We start from the raw sequence: 20,725 nt of genomic DNA, 5'->3' as shown, positions 1-20,725 counted from the left end.
ACGCCCACCCCACTATGATTTAAGTGATTGGCTAGAAAAGAAACTCCGGCCTTCAACGTTCGTGACTCTCCGCCATTTTCCGTGAGCAGCGCGGATCACTGACAGCGACAGTAGGAAGCCGTGAACTCAAGTATGTGCTTTTCCTGTAATGTCTGTAGAAATATTTGTGTAAACTTTGCTAAGGAACTTTGCTAAGAAAGAATAAAGAACGCACCCAGATTTACATAGAAGAGGGGTTGATCTGTTTGCAATTATTTATAACTATTTAAACTTTACTCTTTTTAGTAACAGGAACTGTGCGCTTATGTTCGTGTACAGTTTTCTAGGTATTTAGTTAGCGCATTGATTTTTCATTTTTTAAAAATGAACTTGAAATGTTTGGTTTTGCCACAGTGACTGTATGCATTAAGTTGATGCATCTACCCTATACAAATTTGTGGTTTCCACCAGGTGAATCAATGGCTTCACAGAAATGTCTCGTCCAAGGTAATCGCTTTTATTTTGCCTACATTTAATGTGCCAGGCTCTTACAAAGTGTGTGGTAGCAGAAAGTGTAAACCTATTGCATATTCATTTCATCTTAATAACAGTTCGTGAGTTGCGGGTTAAGATTGGTTTCGTTATTTTATCTGTTAATGAATAATTATTTTGTCAAGTGCCAAACATTTCTTCCAAAATGAACTGAAATACCATGTTAAGTTAGTTTAGTAATTGTTTTTTTATTAACTTTAGGTAGCCTACATTGAAAAACCGCGAAAATGACTGATTAAATATAGAACATTTTTTTTCAGATAGGAGCTGCAGGTTAGACAACAGGTTGACATGATATTCATTGCCAGCATGTTCGTACCATATGAGGACTCCGAGGTGAAGTCCTCGGTATTTTTTCTGCAACTCCAATAACCATTACGGGGCACACCTATAGGAAGAGCTGACGGTTTTAATCTCGGTATCGGCTTCAGCCCTGATTCCCAATATTTTTGCTGACTCATTATGATCGTGTAAAATTGCCCACTTATTTGACCTAAGTTTTTAAAAATAATTAACAGGGTTGCCAACTCCCACGCATCCTACTCACGCTTTCAGACTCACGCTCACGCAAGAAATCTTACAACAAATCTATATTGTTCCATTTAAACCTAAAATTGTCTACATCAATAGCCCCTGAGCTGGAGCCAATCTGGATTTTTTAATTTTTTTCGATCGTGTAAATTGTATTTTTCTTACTTACTCTTTTACGTTTAAACATTTGTGTAAAGCTGCAGGCAAATAATGCATGAATTGTATTTCTAATTTTGATATCTTATAATAAAGGGTTCTGAAAGTGACCAAAACAAATGATAAAGCCTGTGGTCAATCAAAACGACATTAAAATATGATTGTTAACTATAATCATCGCCCTTTGTGCCATTATTTCCTCTGAATCACTCCTCCTGTTCTAAACCAACAGGATGCCAAGCTCCGGGTCCAGTGACCAATTCCCAAATCCGCATATACAGTATGAGGTTCTGCCCCTTTGCTGAAAGGACGCGTTTGGTTCTCAACGCCAAGGGTATCAAGTGAGTTTCAATTTATCCACAGCCGCTGCTATAACAATATAATCAAACAGGCATGTTACATTTCAGAGGTGACAACAATGAACAGCATCACATTCTCATTTTCAGCTATGAAGTCATTAACATCCATCTGAAGAACAAACCTAGTTGGTTCTTGGACAAAAATCCAGCGGGTACCGTTCCAGTTTTGGAGACTGTGCAGGGTCAGCTGATCTGTGACTCAGTGATCACGTGTGAGTACCTGGATGAAATGTTTCAGGACAAGAAGCTCTTTCCTGCTGACCCATTTAAGAAGGCCCAACAGAAGATGCTGCTTGAGGAGTTCTCCAAGGTAGTAACTCACCTGTAACTAAACATATGTGTCAAAACCATGTTTCATTCACAGGACATTAGCTTCCCATTTTTTTCCAGCAGACTCATACTAAACAGTTGATTGAATGTTGGTTATGCTGTTGCCTGTGATCTGCATCATTAGAAAACCTGTAAACTCTTACAGACTCTCCAGAGTGAGAGTGACCAATTGCATTGACCGTCTGTGATTACCCAATAACGCATTACATTCTACTTAAGGTTATTGCCTTGATTTATAAAATCCCTATCGGGAAGAGCAAGGGTGAGGATACGTCTGCTGACGAAGAAGAACTGAAAGGGAAATTCATAAAACTCAATGAGGTTTGTGATAACCTGGTATTGCATTCTTGAGGTATCTACTGATGTAATGCAGTGTAGTGTTGTTTTTGGTCACTAAGACATTCCTTCAAAACAAATGTTGGAGCAATTTCTGCATGTGGATTTTATTTGTCTGAGTTTCCTGCTGCATTACTACTGGATTCATATGTGCATGTATGTCTGCTTCCCAGGTTCTAGTTGGTAGGAAGACAAAATTTTTTGGAGGAGATTCTGTGACTATGATTGATTACTTGATGTGGCCTTGGTTTGAGAGGGCCGATAGCTTTGGAGTGGCACGGTAAGTATCGCTTGTTACCCTGAATATCTAAGGTTATATTCTGCATGGCTTTGAGATAATCATACAAGCTGGGAGCCGCTATGATCTTTAAACTGTGATTTACAAGAACGGCTGTGGAGCATAAATGTTTCACTGTTTCTCCAGCCCCTTGGATGCAGCCCCGGCGCTGAAGGAGTGGATGAAGCGTATGGTTGAGGATCCCACTGTCAAGGCAACCATGTTTGATGGCGAGACCCACAAAGCCTTCCTCAAAGACTACTTTGATGGCAAACCCAACTATGACTTAGGCCTGTAGAGATTTTTCTTGTCTGTTCTTCTTTCATTCATTGTTTTCTCTTTTCTAAGAATCTCTTCTATATGACAGTTGTATATTATCTGTCAAATGATTTGCCAAATAACACAAAACTGTGTTGAGTCCGGTGATGATTAATCAAGTTGTGGAACACAGAGTTTCTGCTTTTAAATGTTTGGATTATTTGATTTGAATTGATTTGATTTGATTTGATTAGGTCCTTACTGCAGAAACCAGTTCCTCAGATGGTTCATGGTGATAAAGTCATTTGTAAAATCCATTTTGATATTAAAATTCGTACTGGTGATGCACCGAATTCTGTGATTTTTTTTTTTCCACTTTTTCATGGTGTGTGGGTCACTCCACGCCTCTCTTCTTCATTCCGCACACAGCGATGTATATTTGGTTACAGTTCACCCATGAGAATATCACTGTGCCAGCAGTTTAATGATCTTAGATACATTACCAGCAATAAGCACAAGATGTCTTTAATTAACATGCTGTCAGTCAAACAGTTTGGCTCTGGTAAGCGCTCCCAATTGGCTGTCTGGCGCACTCATAACACTGGCCAACAAATTTTAGGGAATTTTTTGTTTTTTCCATAATTTTTTCAAATATGTATTTGAAATTTTTGAATCAGGTAGGGTTTTAAAGAGAACTGCAGTTATGCATTTAACATGATAACATAATCAGTGGCATAGGCCTATGCTATAATACTGCAATGTAAGCAACAAAAGAGAAGATTAGAAATGTTTTGATGCAGATTTTCATTTGTAGTCACTGTCCGGGGCTTCACATATCAGTGTCCAACAATAGCCCCCCAGCATAGACGGACTCCACCTTCCCTGGTAACGTTTCTCCATGTTCGTCACTGACTGCACCGAGATTGGCTGGGAAGAAATCCCAGTGAGAATGGAGAAAGTGCAACTTCAGTGACACGTTGCAGTTCATTGATTTGTATGCCTGGAGCAGACTTTCAACCTGTTTGATGTAGTTTGGTGCCTTGTAGTTACCGAGAAAGTTAGAAACGTCATTCTTGAAGGTGATCCATGCGACAGGTTCGACACCCTGCAGCAGGCCATCAAAATGACTGTCCCTCATCACTTCACGGATCTGTGGACCAATAAAGACGCCTTCTTTCATCTTGGCATCACTGATATGTGGAAACATCTGTCGCAAGTGCGCAAAGGCTTTGCCTTGCTTATTCATTGCCTTAAAGTTTTTCATTAGCCCAAGTTTTATGTGCAAAAGTGGAAGAAATACGTTCTTCGGATCAACCAGTGGCTCATATGCAATGTTCTTCTGCCCAGGAACCAGTGTCTTTAAGACGTGCTTGGGTGCCCAAGTACATATGATGAGACAGATTTCCATGAAGAATTTGATCGAAATGAGTCTCTAGTATAAATTACATCAGTTATTTTTTTAAAAATACAATAGTTCTGACCTACTACTGCCAGGCATGTAAACTGGAATGCCCATTACTATGCAAACCACTCCGATTCTAACACTGCTTCCTAACTATTAGAAAATTAGCTGTTTCTCAAAAACCTTGCCCACTGGGAAGATTTCAAAGTTATTTCTGTGATCAGCATCACAAAATCTATCTGGTGCACAAAAAATTTTGAAGGAAACAAAAACCATGTCGACCAGTGTAATTTTTAAAATCATTACATTATTATTATATGTAACTAATTACAAATTATATATCAATAACTACAAGGTTATGACAAAGAAAACGTTCACTAGCCTCCTTATAATGGCTACCTGTCAGATATCTATGTTTGGTTCATGTAAATTAGTTAAATAACCCCATACTAAACTGATCTGCATCTGTCTGCTGTGGAGACCTTTTGTAGGATGATCTAGTCTTGGTTACATGATTAGCATAAATGTCTCCATGACTTTACCATTATTACAGAATGTAGTATACAGTCGTGTTATTCACACAAGTGGTTTTGAACTTAACACGCATTGTGAATTTTTCTCTTATCCAGCTGGTGAAATCCCAGAATAATTTGTAATAGTTAAACATTAAGGATTCAAAATGTAAAAGCTCCCCCCAACCTTGTACTAGATAAACAATTAGATGTTGAATGGATTTAAAAGCCTTTCTTTTGCAATCCAAAATATAGTTTGACCTAAGAGGACCCACCTGTTGCATTGCGATCTGGTTTGGGATTTTACACAATAGACACTTTTATGGCACGCCTTTAGTAAATGCCCATTTTTGCAGCCCACGTACACTTCAGATATCGATGCCCAGCAGGGGGCACTGTTTTTTGTTTTTTTTATTCCATTGACGTTTAGAGTAGAAGGAGATCAGTTTTACTGTTTGGAACTGGGCACAGAGCACCGGCAAACTGTGTATGATTCCATACAGTTAATGACTCATAGCCCTCAAAGCATGGTGGTTGTTTTCATTATATAACTTTTGCTAAGTCATAGCTACACTGCAAGATTTAACGGGATTATTTGTGCTTTGAATATACCACTCCTGTAATTTACAAAGGACGGTTTTCTTTAGAAAAACCGGATTTCTTTTTCAGCTTTATTTAAGGCCAACTGCCATTATCCACTAGCAACATGCTCAAATTATTTATCACATTATTGAATGCATTGCATATTGCATAAATTATGCTTTGTATTTCCCTTCTGTTCTTAACATTAACCACAAAATACAAAGAATGACAGATGTATAAATAATGACTAGGACCCCATGGAACCCAACCTAATGAAGACATCATCAAGTCAGCACATAGTGGGGCCAACATCCCTGATACTACAATATCAGCAGCAGAAATATATATTTCAATTTAGGCATATAGTATTAGGATAGTGGTTCCAACTTTACCCGACTTACTAATTTTCCTAAACATCCATATGTAAAATACCTGTATGAATTTTGTATCTATGGTAATACAATAGTCAGAAAAAAAAATCTCGTTTTTATCTCTTTCCCTAAAACATTGGGTTGTTTGCTCACATTCCCAAAAGCCACGCCCACCCCACTATGATTTAAGTGATTGGCTAGAAAAGAAACTCCGGCCTTCAACGTTCGTGACTCTCCGCCATTTTCCGTGAGCAGCGCGGATCACTGACAGCGACAGTAGGAAGCCGTGAACTCAAGTATGTGCTTTTCCTGTAATGTCTGTAGAAATATTTGTGTAAACTTTGCTAAGGAACTTTGCTAAGAAAGAATAAAGAACGCACCCAGATTTACATAGAAGAGGGGTTGATCTGTTTGCAATTATTTATAACTATTTAAACTTTACTCTTTTTAGTAACAGGAACTGTGCGCTTATGTTCGTGTACAGTTTTCTAGGTATTTAGTTAGCGCATTGATTTTTCATTTTTTAAAAATGAACTTGAAATGTTTGGTTTTGCCACAGTGACTGTATGCATTAAGTTGATGCATCTACCCTATACAAATTTGTGGTTTCCACCAGGTGAATCAATGGCTTCACAGAAATGTCTCGTCCAAGGTAATCGCTTTTATTTTGCCTACATTTAATGTGCCAGGCTCTTACAAAGTGTGTGGTAGCAGAAAGTGTAAACCTATTGCATATTCATTTCATCTTAATAACAGTTCGTGAGTTGCGGGTTAAGATTGGTTTCGTTATTTTATCTGTTAATGAATAATTATTTTGTCAAGTGCCAAACATTTCTTCCAAAATGAACTGAAATACCATGTTAAGTTAGTTTAGTAATTGTTTTTTTATTAACTTTAGGTAGCCTACATTGAAAAACCGCGAAAATGACTGATTAAATATAGAACATTTTTTTTCAGATAGGAGCTGCAGGTTAGACAACAGGTTGACATGATATTCATTGCCAGCATGTTCGTACCATATGAGGACTCCGAGGTGAAGTCCTCGGTATTTTTTCTGCAACTCCAATAACCATTACGGGGCACACCTATAGGAAGAGCTGACGGTTTTAATCTCGGTATCGGCTTCAGCCCTGATTCCCAATATTTTTGCTGACTCATTATGATCGTGTAAAATTGCCCACTTATTTGACCTAAGTTTTTAAAAATAATTAACAGGGTTGCCAACTCCCACGCATCCTACTCACGCTTTCAGACTCACGCTCACGCAAGAAATCTTACAACAAATCTATATTGTTCCATTTAAACCTAAAATTGTCTACATCAATAGCCCCTGAGCTGGAGCCAATCTGGATTTTTTAATTTTTTTCGATCGTGTAAATTGTATTTTTCTTACTTACTCTTTTACGTTTAAACATTTGTGTAAAGCTGCAGGCAAATAATGCATGAATTGTATTTCTAATTTTGATATCTTATAATAAAGGGTTCTGAAAGTGACCAAAACAAATGATAAAGCCTGTGGTCAATCAAAACGACATTAAAATATGATTGTTAACTATAATCATCGCCCTTTGTGCCATTATTTCCTCTGAATCACTCCTCCTGTTCTAAACCAACAGGATGCCAAGCTCCGGGTCCAGTGACCAATTCCCAAATCCGCATATACAGTATGAGGTTCTGCCCCTTTGCTGAAAGGACGCGTTTGGTTCTCAACGCCAAGGGTATCAAGTGAGTTTCAATTTATCCACAGCCGCTGCTATAACAATATAATCAAACAGGCATGTTACATTTCAGAGGTGACAACAATGAACAGCATCACATTCTCATTTTCAGCTATGAAGTCATTAACATCCATCTGAAGAACAAACCTAGTTGGTTCTTGGACAAAAATCCAGCGGGTACCGTTCCAGTTTTGGAGACTGTGCAGGGTCAGCTGATCTGTGACTCAGTGATCACGTGTGAGTACCTGGATGAAATGTTTCAGGACAAGAAGCTCTTTCCTGCTGACCCATTTAAGAAGGCCCAACAGAAGATGCTGCTTGAGGAGTTCTCCAAGGTAGTAACTCACCTGTAACTAAACATATGTGTCAAAACCATGTTTCATTCACAGGACATTAGCTTCCCATTTTTTTCCAGCAGACTCATACTAAACAGTTGATTGAATGTTGGTTATGCTGTTGCCTGTGATCTGCATCATTAGAAAACCTGTAAACTCTTACAGACTCTCCAGAGTGAGAGTGACCAATTGCATTGACCGTCTGTGATTACCCAATAACGCATTACATTCTACTTAAGGTTATTGCCTTGATTTATAAAATCCCTATCGGGAAGAGCAAGGGTGAGGATACGTCTGCTGACGAAGAAGAACTGAAAGGGAAATTCATAAAACTCAATGAGGTTTGTGATAACCTGGTATTGCATTCTTGAGGTATCTACTGATGTAATGCAGTGTAGTGTTGTTTTTGGTCACTAAGACATTCCTTCAAAACAAATGTTGGAGCAATTTCTGCATGTGGATTTTATTTGTCTGAGTTTCCTGCTGCATTACTACTGGATTCATATGTGCATGTATGTCTGCTTCCCAGGTTCTAGTTGGTAGGAAGACAAAATTTTTTGGAGGAGATTCTGTGACTATGATTGATTACTTGATGTGGCCTTGGTTTGAGAGGGCCGATAGCTTTGGAGTGGCACGGTAAGTATCGCTTGTTACCCTGAATATCTAAGGTTATATTCTGCATGGCTTTGAGATAATCATACAAGCTGGGAGCCGCTATGATCTTTAAACTGTGATTTACAAGAACGGCTGTGGAGCATAAATGTTTCACTGTTTCTCCAGCCCCTTGGATGCAGCCCCGGCGCTGAAGGAGTGGATGAAGCGTATGGTTGAGGATCCCACTGTCAAGGCAACCATGTTTGATGGCGAGACCCACAAAGCCTTCCTCAAAGACTACTTTGATGGCAAACCCAACTATGACTTAGGCCTGTAGAGATTTTTCTTGTCTGTTCTTCTTTCATTCATTGTTTTCTCTTTTCTAAGAATCTCTTCTATATGACAGTTGTATATTATCTGTCAAATGATTTGCCAAATAACACAAAACTGTGTTGAGTCCGGTGATGATTAATCAAGTTGTGGAACACAGAGTTTCTGCTTTTAAATGTTTGGATTATTTGATTTGAATTGATTTGATTTGATTTGATTAGGTCCTTACTGCAGAAACCAGTTCCTCAGATGGTTCATGGTGATAAAGTCATTTGTAAAATCCATTTTGATATTAAAATTCGTACTGGTGATGCACCGAATTCTGTGATTTTTTTTTTTCCACTTTTTCATGGTGTGTGGGTCACTCCACGCCTCTCTTCTTCATTCCGCACACAGCGATGTATATTTGGTTACAGTTCACCCATGAGAATATCACTGTGCCAGCAGTTTAATGATCTTAGATACATTACCAGCAATAAGCACAAGATGTCTTTAATTAACATGCTGTCAGTCAAACAGTTTGGCTCTGGTAAGCGCTCCCAATTGGCTGTCTGGCGCACTCATAACACTGGCCAACAAATTTTAGGGAATTTTTTGTTTTTTCCATAATTTTTTCAAATATGTATTTGAAATTTTTGAATCAGGTAGGGTTTTAAAGAGAACTGCAGTTATGCATTTAACATGATAACATAATCAGTGGCATAGGCCTATGCTATAATACTGCAATGTAAGCAACAAAAGAGAAGATTAGAAATGTTTTGATGCAGATTTTCATTTGTAGTCACTGTCCGGGGCTTCACATATCAGTGTCCAACAATAGCCCCCCAGCATAGACGGACTCCACCTTCCCTGGTAACGTTTCTCCATGTTCGTCACTGACTGCACCGAGATTGGCTGGGAAGAAATCCCAGTGAGAATGGAGAAAGTGCAACTTCAGTGACACGTTGCAGTTCATTGATTTGTATGCCTGGAGCAGACTTTCAACCTGTTTGATGTAGTTTGGTGCCTTGTAGTTACCGAGAAAGTTAGAAACGTCATTCTTGAAGGTGATCCATGCGACAGGTTCGACACCCTGCAGCAGGCCATCAAAATGACTGTCCCTCATCACTTCACGGATCTGTGGACCAATAAAGACGCCTTCTTTCATCTTGGCATCACTGATATGTGGAAACATCTGTCGCAAGTGCGCAAAGGCTTTGCCTTGCTTATTCATTGCCTTAAAGTTTTTCATTAGCCCAAGTTTTATGTGCAAAAGTGGAAGAAATACGTTCTTCGGATCAACCAGTGGCTCATATGCAATGTTCTTCTGCCCAGGAACCAGTGTCTTTAAGACGTGCTTGGGTGCCCAAGTACATATGATGAGACAGATTTCCATGAAGAATTTGATCGAAATGAGTCTCTAGTATAAATTACATCAGTTATTTTTTTAAAAATACAATAGTTCTGACCTACTACTGCCAGGCATGTAAACTGGAATGCCCATTACTATGCAAACCACTCCGATTCTAACACTGCTTCCTAACTATTAGAAAATTAGCTGTTTCTCAAAAACCTTGCCCACTGGGAAGATTTCAAAGTTATTTCTGTGATCAGCATCACAAAATCTATCTGGTGCACAAAAAATTTTGAAGGAAACAAAAACCATGTCGACCAGTGTAATTTTTAAAATCATTACATTATTATTATATGTAACTAATTACAAATTATATATCAATAACTACAAGGTTATGACAAAGAAAACGTTCACTAGCCTCCTTATAATGGCTACCTGTCAGATATCTATGTTTGGTTCATGTAAATTAGTTAAATAACCCCATACTAAACTGATCTGCATCTGTCTGCTGTGGAGACCTTTTGTAGGATGATCTAGTCTTGGTTACATGATTAGCATAAATGTCTCCATGACTTTACCATTATTACAGAATGTAGTATACAGTCGTGTTATTCACACAAGTGGTTTTGAACTTAACACGCATTGTGAATTTTTCTCTTATCCAGCTGGTGAAATCCCAGAATAATTTGTAATAGTTAAACATTAAGGATTCAAAATGTAAAAGCTCCCCCCAACCTTGTACTAGATAAACAATTAGATGTTGAATGGATTTAAAAGCCTTTCTTTTGCAATCCAAAATATAGTTTGACCTAAGAGGACCCACCTGTTGCATTGCGATCTGGTTTGGGATTTTACACAATAGACACTTTTATGGCACGCCTTTAGTAAATGCCCATTTTTGCAGCCCACGTACACTTCAGATATCGATGCCCAGCAGGGGGCACTGTTTTTTGTTTTTTTTATTCCATTGACGTTTAGAGTAGAAGGAGATCAGTTTTACTGTTTGGAACTGGGCACAGAGCACCGGCAAACTGTGTATGATTCCATACAGTTAATGACTCATAGCCCTCAAAGCATGGTGGTTGTTTTCATTATATAACTTTTGCTAAGTCATAGCTACACTGCAAGATTTAACGGGATTATTTGTGCTTTGAATATACCACTCCTGTAATTTACAAAGGACGGTTTTCTTTAGAAAAACCGGATTTCTTTTTCAGCTTTATTTAAGGCCAACTGCCATTATCCACTAGCAACATGCTCAAATTATTTATCACATTATTGAATGCATTGCATATTGCATAAATTATGCTTTGTATTTCCCTTCTGTTCTTAACATTAACCACAAAATACAAAGAATGACAGATGTATAAATAATGACTAGGACCCCATGGAACCCAACCTAATGAAGACATCATCAAGTCAGCACATAGTGGGGCCAACATCCCTGATACTACAATATCAGCAGCAGAAATATATATTTCAATTTAGGCATATAGTATTAGGATAGTGGTTCCAACTTTACCCGACTTACTAATTTTCCTAAACATCCATATGTAAAATACCTGTATGAATTTTGTATCTATGGTAATACAATAGTCAGAAAAAAAAATCTCGTTTTTATCTCTTTCCCTAAAACATTGGGTTGTTTGCTCACATTCCCAAAAGCCACGCCCACCCCACTATGATTTAAGTGATTGGCTAGAAAAGAAACTCCGGCCTTCAACGTTCGTGACTCTCCGCCATTTTCCGTGAGCAGCGCGGATCACTGACAGCGACAGTAGGAAGCCGTGAACTCAAGTATGTGCTTTTCCTGTAATGTCTGTAGAAATATTTGTGTAAACTTTGCTAAGGAACTTTGCTAAGAAAGAATAAAGAACGCACCCAGATTTACATAGAAGAGGGGTTGATCTGTTTGCAATTATTTATAACTATTTAAACTTTACTCTTTTTAGTAACAGGAACTGTGCGCTTATGTTCGTGTACAGTTTTCTAGGTATTTAGTTAGCGCATTGATTTTTCATTTTTTAAAAATGAACTTGAAATGTTTGGTTTTGCCACAGTGACTGTATGCATTAAGTTGATGCATCTACCCTATACAAATTTGTGGTTTCCACCAGGTGAATCAATGGCTTCACAGAAATGTCTCGTCCAAGGTAATCGCTTTTATTTTGCCTACATTTAATGTGCCAGGCTCTTACAAAGTGTGTGGTAGCAGAAAGTGTAAACCTATTGCATATTCATTTCATCTTAATAACAGTTCGTGAGTTGCGGGTTAAGATTGGTTTCGTTATTTTATCTGTTAATGAATAATTATTTTGTCAAGTGCCAAACATTTCTTCCAAAATGAACTGAAATACCATGTTAAGTTAGTTTAGTAATTGTTTTTTTATTAACTTTAGGTAGCCTACATTGAAAAACCGCGAAAATGACTGATTAAATATAGAACATTTTTTTTCAGATAGGAGCTGCAGGTTAGACAACAGGTTGACATGATATTCATTGCCAGCATGTTCGTACCATATGAGGACTCCGAGGTGAAGTCCTCGGTATTTTTTCTGCAACTCCAATAACCATTACGGGGCACACCTATAGGAAGAGCTGACGGTTTTAATCTCGGTATCGGCTTCAGCCCTGATTCCCAATATTTTTGCTGACTCATTATGATCGTGTAAAATTGCCCACTTATTTGACCTAAGTTTTTAAAAATAATTAACAGGGTTGCCAACTCCCACGCATCCTACTCACGCTTTCAGACTCACGCTCACGCAAGAAATCTTACAACAAATCTATATTGTTCCATTTAAACCTAAAATTGTCTACATCAATAGCCCCTGAGCTGGAGCCAATCTGGATTTTTTAATTTTTTTCGATCGTGTAAATTGTATTTTTCTTACTTACTCTTTTACGTTTAAACATTTGTGTAAAGCTGCAGGCAAATAATGCATGAATTGTATTTCTAATTTTGATATCTTATAATAAAGGGTTCTGAAAGTGACCAAAACAAATGATAAAGCCTGTGGTCAATCAAAACGACATTAAAATATGATTGTTAACTATAATCATCGCCCTTTGTGCCATTATTTCCTCTGAATCACTCCTCCTGTTCTAAACCAACAGGATGCCAAGCTCCGGGTCCAGTGACCAATTCCCAAATCCGCATATACAGTATGAGGTTCTGCCCCTTTGCTGAAAGGACGCGTTTGGTTCTCAACGCCAAGGGTATCAAGTGAGTTTCAATTTATCCACAGCCGCTGCTATAACAATATAATCAAACAGGCATGTTACATTTCAGAGGTGACAACAATGAACAGCATCACATTCTCATTTTCAGCTATGAAGTCATTAACATCCATCTGAAGAACAAACCTAGTTGGTTCTTGGACAAAAATCCAGCGGGTACCGTTCCAGTTTTGGAGACTGTGCAGGGTCAGCTGATCTGTGACTCAGTGATCACGTGTGAGTACCTGGATGAAATGTTTCAGGACAAGAAGCTCTTTCCTGCTGACCCATTTAAGAAGGCCCAACAGAAGATGCTGCTTGAGGAGTTCTCCAAGGTAGTAACTCACCTGTAACTAAACATATGTGTCAAAACCATGTTTCATTCACAGGACATTAGCTTCCCATTTTTTTCCAGCAGACTCATACTAAACAGTTGATTGAATGTTGGTTATGCTGTTGCCTGTGATCTGCATCATTAGAAAACCTGTAAACTCTTACAGACTCTCCAGAGTGAGAGTGACCAATTGCATTGACCGTCTGTGATTACCCAATAACGCATTACATTCTACTTAAGGTTATTGCCTTGATTTATAAAATCCCTATCGGGAAGAGCAAGGGTGAGGATACGTCTGCTGACGAAGAAGAACTGAAAGGGAAATTCATAAAACTCAATGAGGTTTGTGATAACCTGGTATTGCATTCTTGAGGTATCTACTGATGTAATGCAGTGTAGTGTTGTTTTTGGTCACTAAGACATTCCTTCAAAACAAATGTTGGAGCAATTTCTGCATGTGGATTTTATTTGTCTGAGTTTCCTGCTGCATTACTACTGGATTCATATGTGCATGTATGTCTGCTTCCCAGGTTCTAGTTGGTAGGAAGACAAAATTTTTTGGAGGAGATTCTGTGACTATGATTGATTACTTGATGTGGCCTTGGTTTGAGAGGGCCGATAGCTTTGGAGTGGCACGGTAAGTATCGCTTGTTACCCTGAATATCTAAGGTTATATTCTGCATGGCTTTGAGATAATCATACAAGCTGGGAGCCGCTATGATCTTTAAACTGTGATTTACAAGAACGGCTGTGGAGCATAAATGTTTCACTGTTTCTCCAGCCCCTTGGATGCAGCCCCGGCGCTGAAGGAGTGGATGAAGCGTATGGTTGAGGATCCCACTGTCAAGGCAACCATGTTTGATGGCGAGACCCACAAAGCCTTCCTCAAAGACTACTTTGATGGCAAACCCAACTATGACTTAGGCCTGTAGAGATTTTTCTTGTCTGTTCTTCTTTCATTCATTGTTTTCTCTTTTCTAAGAATCTCTTCTATATGACAGTTGTATATTATCTGTCAAATGATTTGCCAAATAACACAAAACTGTGTTGAGTCCGGTGATGATTAATCAAGTTGTGGAACACAGAGTTTCTGCTTTTAAATGTTTGGATTATTTGATTTGAATTGATTTGATTTGATTTGATTAGGTCCTTACTGCAGAAACCAGTTCCTCAGATGGTTCATGGTGATAAAGTCATTTGTAAAATCCATTTTGATATTAAAATTCGTACTGGTGATGCACCGAATTCTGTGATTTTTTTTTTTCCACTTTTTCATGGTGTGTGGGTCACTCCACGCCTCTCTTCTTCATTCCGCACACAGCGATGTATATTTGGTTACAGTTCACCCATGAGAATATCACTGTGCCAGCAGTTTAATGATCTTAGATACATTACCAGCAATAAGCACAAGATGTCTTTAATTAACATGCTGTCAGTCAAACAGTTTGGCTCTGGTAAGCGCTCCCAATTGGCTGTCTGGCGCACTCATAACACTGGCCAACAAATTTTAGGGAATTTTTTGTTTTTTCCATAATTTTTTCAAATATGTATTTGAAATTTTTGAATCAGGTAGGGTTTTAAAGAGAACTGCAGTTATGCATTTAACATGATAACATAATCAGTGGCATAGGCCTATGCTATAATACTGCAATGTAAGCAACAAAAGAGAAGATTAGAAATGTTTTGATGCAGATTTTCATTTGTAGTCACTGTCCGGGGCTTCACATATCAGTGTCCAACAATAGCCCCCCAGCATAGACGGACTCCACCTTCCCTGGTAACGTTTCTCCATGTTCGTCACTGACTGCACCGAGATTGGCTGGGAAGAAATCCCAGTGAGAATGGAGAAAGTGCAACTTCAGTGACACGTTGCAGTTCATTGATTTGTATGCCTGGAGCAGACTTTCAACCTGTTTGATGTAGTTTGGTGCCTTGTAGTTACCGAGAAAGTTAGAAACGTCATTCTTGAAGGTGATCCATGCGACAGGTTCGACACCCTGCAGCAGGCCATCAAAATGACTGTCCCTCATCACTTCACGGATCTGTGGACCAATAAAGACGCCTTCTTTCATCTTGGCATCACTGATATGTGGAAACATCTGTCGCAAGTGCGCAAAGGCTTTGCCTTGCTTATTCATTGCCTTAAAGTTTTTCATTAGCCCAAGTTTTATGTGCAAAAGTGGAAGAAATACGTTCTTCGGATCAACCAGTGGCTCATATGCAATGTTCTTCTGCCCAGGAACCAGTGTCTTTAAGACGTGCTTGGGTGCCCAAGTACATATGATGAGACAGATTTCCATGAAGAATTTGATCGAAATGAGTCTCTAGTATAAATTACATCAGTTATTTTTTTAAAAATACAATAGTTCTGACCTACTACTGCCAGGCATGTAAACTGGAATGCCCATTACTATGCAAACCACTCCGATTCTAACACTGCTTCCTAACTATTAGAAAATTAGCTGTTTCTCAAAAACCTTGCCCACTGGGAAGATTTCAAAGTTATTTCTGTGATCAGCATCACAAAATCTATCTGGTGCACAAAAAATTTTGAAGGAAACAAAAACCATGTCGACCAGTGTAATTTTTAAAATCATTACATTATTATTATATGTAACTAATTACAAATTATATATCAATAACTACAAGGTTATGACAAAGAAAACGTTCACTAGCCTCCTTATAATGGCTACCTGTCAGATATCTATGTTTGGTTCATGTAAATTAGTTAAATAACCCCATACTAAACTGATCTGCATCTGTCTGCTGTGGAGACCTTTTGTAGGATGATCTAGTCTTGGTTACATGATTAGCATAAATGTCTCCATGACTTTACCATTATTACAGAATGTAGTATACAGTCGTGTTATTCACACAAGTGGTTTTGAACTTAACACGCATTGTGAATTTTTCTCTTATCCAGCTGGTGAAATCCCAGAATAATTTGTAATAGTTAAACATTAAGGATTCAAAATGTAAAAGCTCCCCCCAACCTTGTACTAGATAAACAATTAGATGTTGAATGGATTTAAAAGCCTTTCTTTTGCAATCCAAAATATAGTTTGACCTAAGAGGACCCACCTGTTGCATTGCGATCTGGTTTGGGATTTTACACAATAGACACTTTTATGGCACGCCTTTAGTAAATGCCCATTTTTGCAGCCCACGTACACTTCAGATATCGATGCCCAGCAGGGGGCACTGTTTTTTGTTTTTTTTATTCCATTGACGTTTAGAGTAGAAGGAGATCAGTTTTACTGTTTGGAACTGGGCACAGAGCACCGGCAAACTGTGTATGATTCCATACAGTTAATGACTCATAGCCCTCAAAGCATGGTGGTTGTTTTCATTATATAACTTTTGCTAAGTCATAGCTACACTGCAAGATTTAACGGGATTATTTGTGCTTTGAATATACCACTCCTGTAATTTACAAAGGACGGTTTTCTTTAGAAAAACCGGATTTCTTTTTCAGCTTTATTTAAGGCCAACTGCCATTATCCACTAGCAACATGCTCAAATTATTTATCACATTATTGAATGCATTGCATATTGCATAAATTATGCTTTGTATTTCCCTTCTGTTCTTAACATTAACCACAAAATACAAAGAATGACAGATGTATAAATAATGACTAGGACCCCATGGAACCCAACCTAATGAAGACATCATCAAGTCAGCACATAGTGGGGCCAACATCCCTGATACTACAATATCAGCAGCAGAAATATATATTTCAATTTAGGCATATAGTATTAGGATAGTGGTTCCAACTTTACCCGACTTACTAATTTTCCTAAACATCCATATGTAAAATACCTGTATGAATTTTGTATCTATGGTAATACAATAGTCAGAAAAAAAAATCTCGTTTTTATCTCTTTCCCTAAAACATTGGGTTGTTTGCTCACATTCCCAAAAGCCACGCCCACCCCACTATGATTTAAGTGATTGGCTAGAAAAGAAACTCCGGCCTTCAACGTTCGTGACTCTCCGCCATTTTCCGTGAGCAGCGCGGATCACTGACAGCGACAGTAGGAAGCCGTGAACTCAAGTATGTGCTTTTCCTGTAATGTCTGTAGAAATATTTGTGTAAACTTTGCTAAGGAACTTTGCTAAGAAAGAATAAAGAACGCACCCAGATTTACATAGAAGAGGGGTTGATCTGTTTGCAATTATTTATAACTATTTAAACTTTACTCTTTTTAGTAACAGGAACTGTGCGCTTATGTTCGTGTACAGTTTTCTAGGTATTTAGTTAGCGCATTGATTTTTCATTTTTTAAAAATGAACTTGAAATGTTTGGTTTTGCCACAGTGACTGTATGCATTAAGTTGATGCATCTACCCTATACAAATTTGTGGTTTCCACCAGGTGAATCAATGGCTTCACAGAAATGTCTCGTCCAAGGTAATCGCTTTTATTTTGCCTACATTTAATGTGCCAGGCTCTTACAAAGTGTGTGGTAGCAGAAAGTGTAAACCTATTGCATATTCATTTCATCTTAATAACAGTTCGTGAGTTGCGGGTTAAGATTGGTTTCGTTATTTTATCTGTTAATGAATAATTATTTTGTCAAGTGCCAAACATTTCTTCCAAAATGAACTGAAATACCATGTTAAGTTAGTTTAGTAATTGTTTTTTTATTAACTTTAGGTAGCCTACATTGAAAAACCGCGAAAATGACTGATTAAATATAGAACATTTTTTTTCAGATAGGAGCTGCAGGTTAGACAACAGGTTGACATGATATTCATTGCCAGCATGTTCGTACCATATGAGGACTCCGAGGTGAAGTCCTCGGTATTTTTTCTGCAACTCCAATAACCATTACGGGGCACACCTATAGGAAGAGCTGACGGTTTTAATCTCGGTATCGGCTTCAGCCCTGATTCCCAATATTTTTGCTGACTCATTATGATCGTGTAAAATTGCCCACTTATTTGACCTAAGTTTTTAAAAATAATTAACAGGGTTGCCAACTCCCACGCATCCTACTCACGCTTTCAGACTCACGCTCACGCAAGAAATCTTACAACAAATCTATATTGTTCCATTTAAACCTAAAATTGTCTACATCAATAGCCCCTGAGCTGGAGCCAATCTGGATTTTTTAATTTTTTTCGATCGTGTAAATTGTATTTTTCTTACTTACTCTTTTACGTTTAAACATTTGTGTAAAGCTGCAGGCAAATAATGCATGAATTGTATTTCTAATTTTGATATCTTATAATAAAGGGTTCTGAAAGTGACCAAAACAAATGATAAAGCCTGTGGTCAATCAAAACGACATTAAAATATGATTGTTAACTATAATCATCGCCCTTTGTGCCATTATTTCCTCTGAATCACTCCTCCTGTTCTAAACCAACAGGATGCCAAGCTCCGGGTCCAGTGACCAATTCCCAAATCCGCATATACAGTATGAGGTTCTGCCCCTTTGCTGAAAGGACGCGTTTGGTTCTCAACGCCAAGGGTATCAAGTGAGTTTCAATTTATCCACAGCCGCTGCTATAACAATATAATCAAACAGGCATGTTACATTTCAGAGGTGACAACAATGAACAGCATCACATTCTCATTTTCAGCTATGAAGTCATTAACATCCATCTGAAGAACAAACCTAGTTGGTTCTTGGACAAAAATCCAGCGGGTACCGTTCCAGTTTTGGAGACTGTGCAGGGTCAGCTGATCTGTGACTCAGTGATCACGTGTGAGTACCTGGATGAAATGTTTCAGGACAAGAAGCTCTTTCCTGCTGACCCATTTAAGAAGGCCCAACAGAAGATGCTGCTTGAGGAGTTCTCCAAGGTAGTAACTCACCTGTAACTAAACATATGTGTCAAAACCATGTTTCATTCACAGGACATTAGCTTCCCATTTTTTTCCAGCAGACTCATACTAAACAGTTGATTGAATGTTGGTTATGCTGTTGCCTGTGATCTGCATCATTAGAAAACCTGTAAACTCTTACAGACTCTCCAGAGTGAGAGTGACCAATTGCATTGACCGTCTGTGATTACCCAATAACGCATTACATTCTACTTAAGGTTATTGCCTTGATTTATAAAATCCCTATCGGGAAGAGCAAGGGTGAGGATACGTCTGCTGACGAAGAAGAACTGAAAGGGAAATTCATAAAACTCAATGAGGTTTGTGATAACCTGGTATTGCATTCTTGAGGTATCTACTGATGTAATGCAGTGTAGTGTTGTTTTTGGTCACTAAGACATTCCTTCAAAACAAATGTTGGAGCAATTTCTGCATGTGGATTTTATTTGTCTGAGTTTCCTGCTGCATTACTACTGGATTCATATGTGCATGTATGTCTGCTTCCCAGGTTCTAGTTGGTAGGAAGACAAAATTTTTTGGAGGAGATTCTGTGACTATGATTGATTACTTGATGTGGCCTTGGTTTGAGAGGGCCGATAGCTTTGGAGTGGCACGGTAAGTATCGCTTGTTACCCTGAATATCTAAGGTTATATTCTGCATGGCTTTGAGATAATCATACAAGCTGGGAGCCGCTATGATCTTTAAACTGTGATTTACAAGAACGGCTGTGGAGCATAAATGTTTCACTGTTTCTCCAGCCCCTTGGATGCAGCCCCGGCGCTGAAGGAGTGGATGAAGCGTATGGTTGAGGATCCCACTGTCAAGGCAACCATGTTTGATGGCGAGACCCACAAAGCCTTCCTCAAAGACTACTTTGATGGCAAACCCAACTATGACTTAGGCCTGTAGAGATTTTTCTTGTCTGTTCTTCTTTCATTCATTGTTTTCTCTTTTCTAAGAATCTCTTCTATATGACAGTTGTATATTATCTGTCAAATGATTTGCCAAATAACACAAAACTGTGTTGAGTCCGGTGATGATTAATCAAGTTGTGGAACACAGAGTTTCTGCTTTTAAATGTTTGGATTATTTGATTTGAATTGATTTGATTTGATTTGATTAGGTCCTTACTGCAGAAACCAGTTCCTCAGATGGTTCATGGTGATAAAGTCATTTGTAAAATCCATTTTGATATTAAAATTCGTACTGGTGATGCACCGAATTCTGTGATTTTTTTTTTTCCACTTTTTCATGGTGTGTGGGTCACTCCACGCCTCTCTTCTTCATTCCGCACACAGCGATGTATATTTGGTTACAGTTCACCCATGAGAATATCACTGTGCCAGCAGTTTAATGATCTTAGATACATTACCAGCAATAAGC

General features: G+C 38.4%; 4 protein-coding genes across 4 annotated transcripts; all 4 read left to right on the top strand.

The window, feature by feature from the left end:
• The first annotated feature begins 22 nt into the window (after positions 1-22).
• Positions 23-3,122, top strand: LOC140588175 (glutathione S-transferase omega-1-like). Its single transcript, XM_072709567.1, has 7 exons — positions 23-130; positions 451-486; positions 1,451-1,559; positions 1,665-1,887; positions 2,127-2,228; positions 2,417-2,523; positions 2,668-3,122. Exons 2-7 carry the CDS (start codon positions 459-461, stop codon positions 2,816-2,818), a joined length of 720 nt encoding a protein of 239 aa, XP_072565668.1. The 5' UTR covers positions 23-130; positions 451-458; the 3' UTR covers positions 2,819-3,122.
• Positions 3,123-5,833: 2,711 nt separating this feature from the next.
• On the top strand, positions 5,834-8,933 carry LOC140588174 (glutathione S-transferase omega-1-like). The gene is made up of 7 exons (XM_072709566.1): positions 5,834-5,941; positions 6,262-6,297; positions 7,262-7,370; positions 7,476-7,698; positions 7,938-8,039; positions 8,228-8,334; positions 8,479-8,933. Exons 2-7 carry the CDS (start codon positions 6,270-6,272, stop codon positions 8,627-8,629), a joined length of 720 nt encoding a protein of 239 aa, XP_072565667.1. The 5' UTR covers positions 5,834-5,941; positions 6,262-6,269; the 3' UTR covers positions 8,630-8,933.
• A 2,711-nt stretch (positions 8,934-11,644) lies between these two features.
• LOC140588173 (glutathione S-transferase omega-1-like) lies at positions 11,645-14,744 on the top strand. The gene is made up of 7 exons (XM_072709565.1): positions 11,645-11,752; positions 12,073-12,108; positions 13,073-13,181; positions 13,287-13,509; positions 13,749-13,850; positions 14,039-14,145; positions 14,290-14,744. Exons 2-7 carry the CDS (start codon positions 12,081-12,083, stop codon positions 14,438-14,440), a joined length of 720 nt encoding a protein of 239 aa, XP_072565666.1. The 5' UTR covers positions 11,645-11,752; positions 12,073-12,080; the 3' UTR covers positions 14,441-14,744.
• A 2,711-nt stretch (positions 14,745-17,455) lies between these two features.
• Positions 17,456-20,555, top strand: LOC140588172 (glutathione S-transferase omega-1-like). Its single transcript, XM_072709564.1, has 7 exons — positions 17,456-17,563; positions 17,884-17,919; positions 18,884-18,992; positions 19,098-19,320; positions 19,560-19,661; positions 19,850-19,956; positions 20,101-20,555. The coding sequence occupies exons 2-7, from the start codon at positions 17,892-17,894 to the stop codon at positions 20,249-20,251; spliced, it is 720 nt and encodes a 239-aa protein (XP_072565665.1). The 5' UTR covers positions 17,456-17,563; positions 17,884-17,891; the 3' UTR covers positions 20,252-20,555.
• Positions 20,556-20,725: the final 170 nt, after the last annotated feature.

The sequence above is a fragment of the Paramormyrops kingsleyae genome, chromosome 3 (assembly GCF_048594095.1).
Source record: "Paramormyrops kingsleyae isolate MSU_618 chromosome 3, PKINGS_0.4, whole genome shotgun sequence".
In the NCBI taxonomy this organism is placed as follows: Eukaryota; Metazoa; Chordata; class Actinopteri; order Osteoglossiformes; family Mormyridae; genus Paramormyrops; species Paramormyrops kingsleyae.
This window is presented reverse-complemented; position numbering and strand designations above follow the sequence as displayed.

Coding starts and splice junctions, on each gene's coding strand:
- LOC140588175 (XM_072709567.1), top strand. CDS start 459: ATGGCTTCACAGAAATGTCTCGTCCAAG. Junction 1,560..1,664: donor CTCAACGCCAAGGGTATCAA/GTGAGTTTCAAT, acceptor TCTCATTTTCAG/CTATGAAGTCATTAACATCC. Junction 2,229..2,416: donor AATTCATAAAACTCAATGAG/GTTTGTGATAAC, acceptor TCTGCTTCCCAG/GTTCTAGTTGGTAGGAAGAC.
- LOC140588172 (XM_072709564.1), top strand. CDS start 17,892: ATGGCTTCACAGAAATGTCTCGTCCAAG. Junction 17,920..18,883: donor ACAGAAATGTCTCGTCCAAG/GTAATCGCTTTT, acceptor CTAAACCAACAG/GATGCCAAGCTCCGGGTCCA. Junction 19,321..19,559: donor TGCTTGAGGAGTTCTCCAAG/GTAGTAACTCAC, acceptor ATTCTACTTAAG/GTTATTGCCTTGATTTATAA.
- LOC140588173 (XM_072709565.1), top strand. CDS start 12,081: ATGGCTTCACAGAAATGTCTCGTCCAAG. Junction 13,510..13,748: donor TGCTTGAGGAGTTCTCCAAG/GTAGTAACTCAC, acceptor ATTCTACTTAAG/GTTATTGCCTTGATTTATAA. Junction 14,146..14,289: donor GATAGCTTTGGAGTGGCACG/GTAAGTATCGCT, acceptor CTGTTTCTCCAG/CCCCTTGGATGCAGCCCCGG.
- LOC140588174 (XM_072709566.1), top strand. CDS start 6,270: ATGGCTTCACAGAAATGTCTCGTCCAAG. Junction 6,298..7,261: donor ACAGAAATGTCTCGTCCAAG/GTAATCGCTTTT, acceptor CTAAACCAACAG/GATGCCAAGCTCCGGGTCCA. Junction 7,699..7,937: donor TGCTTGAGGAGTTCTCCAAG/GTAGTAACTCAC, acceptor ATTCTACTTAAG/GTTATTGCCTTGATTTATAA.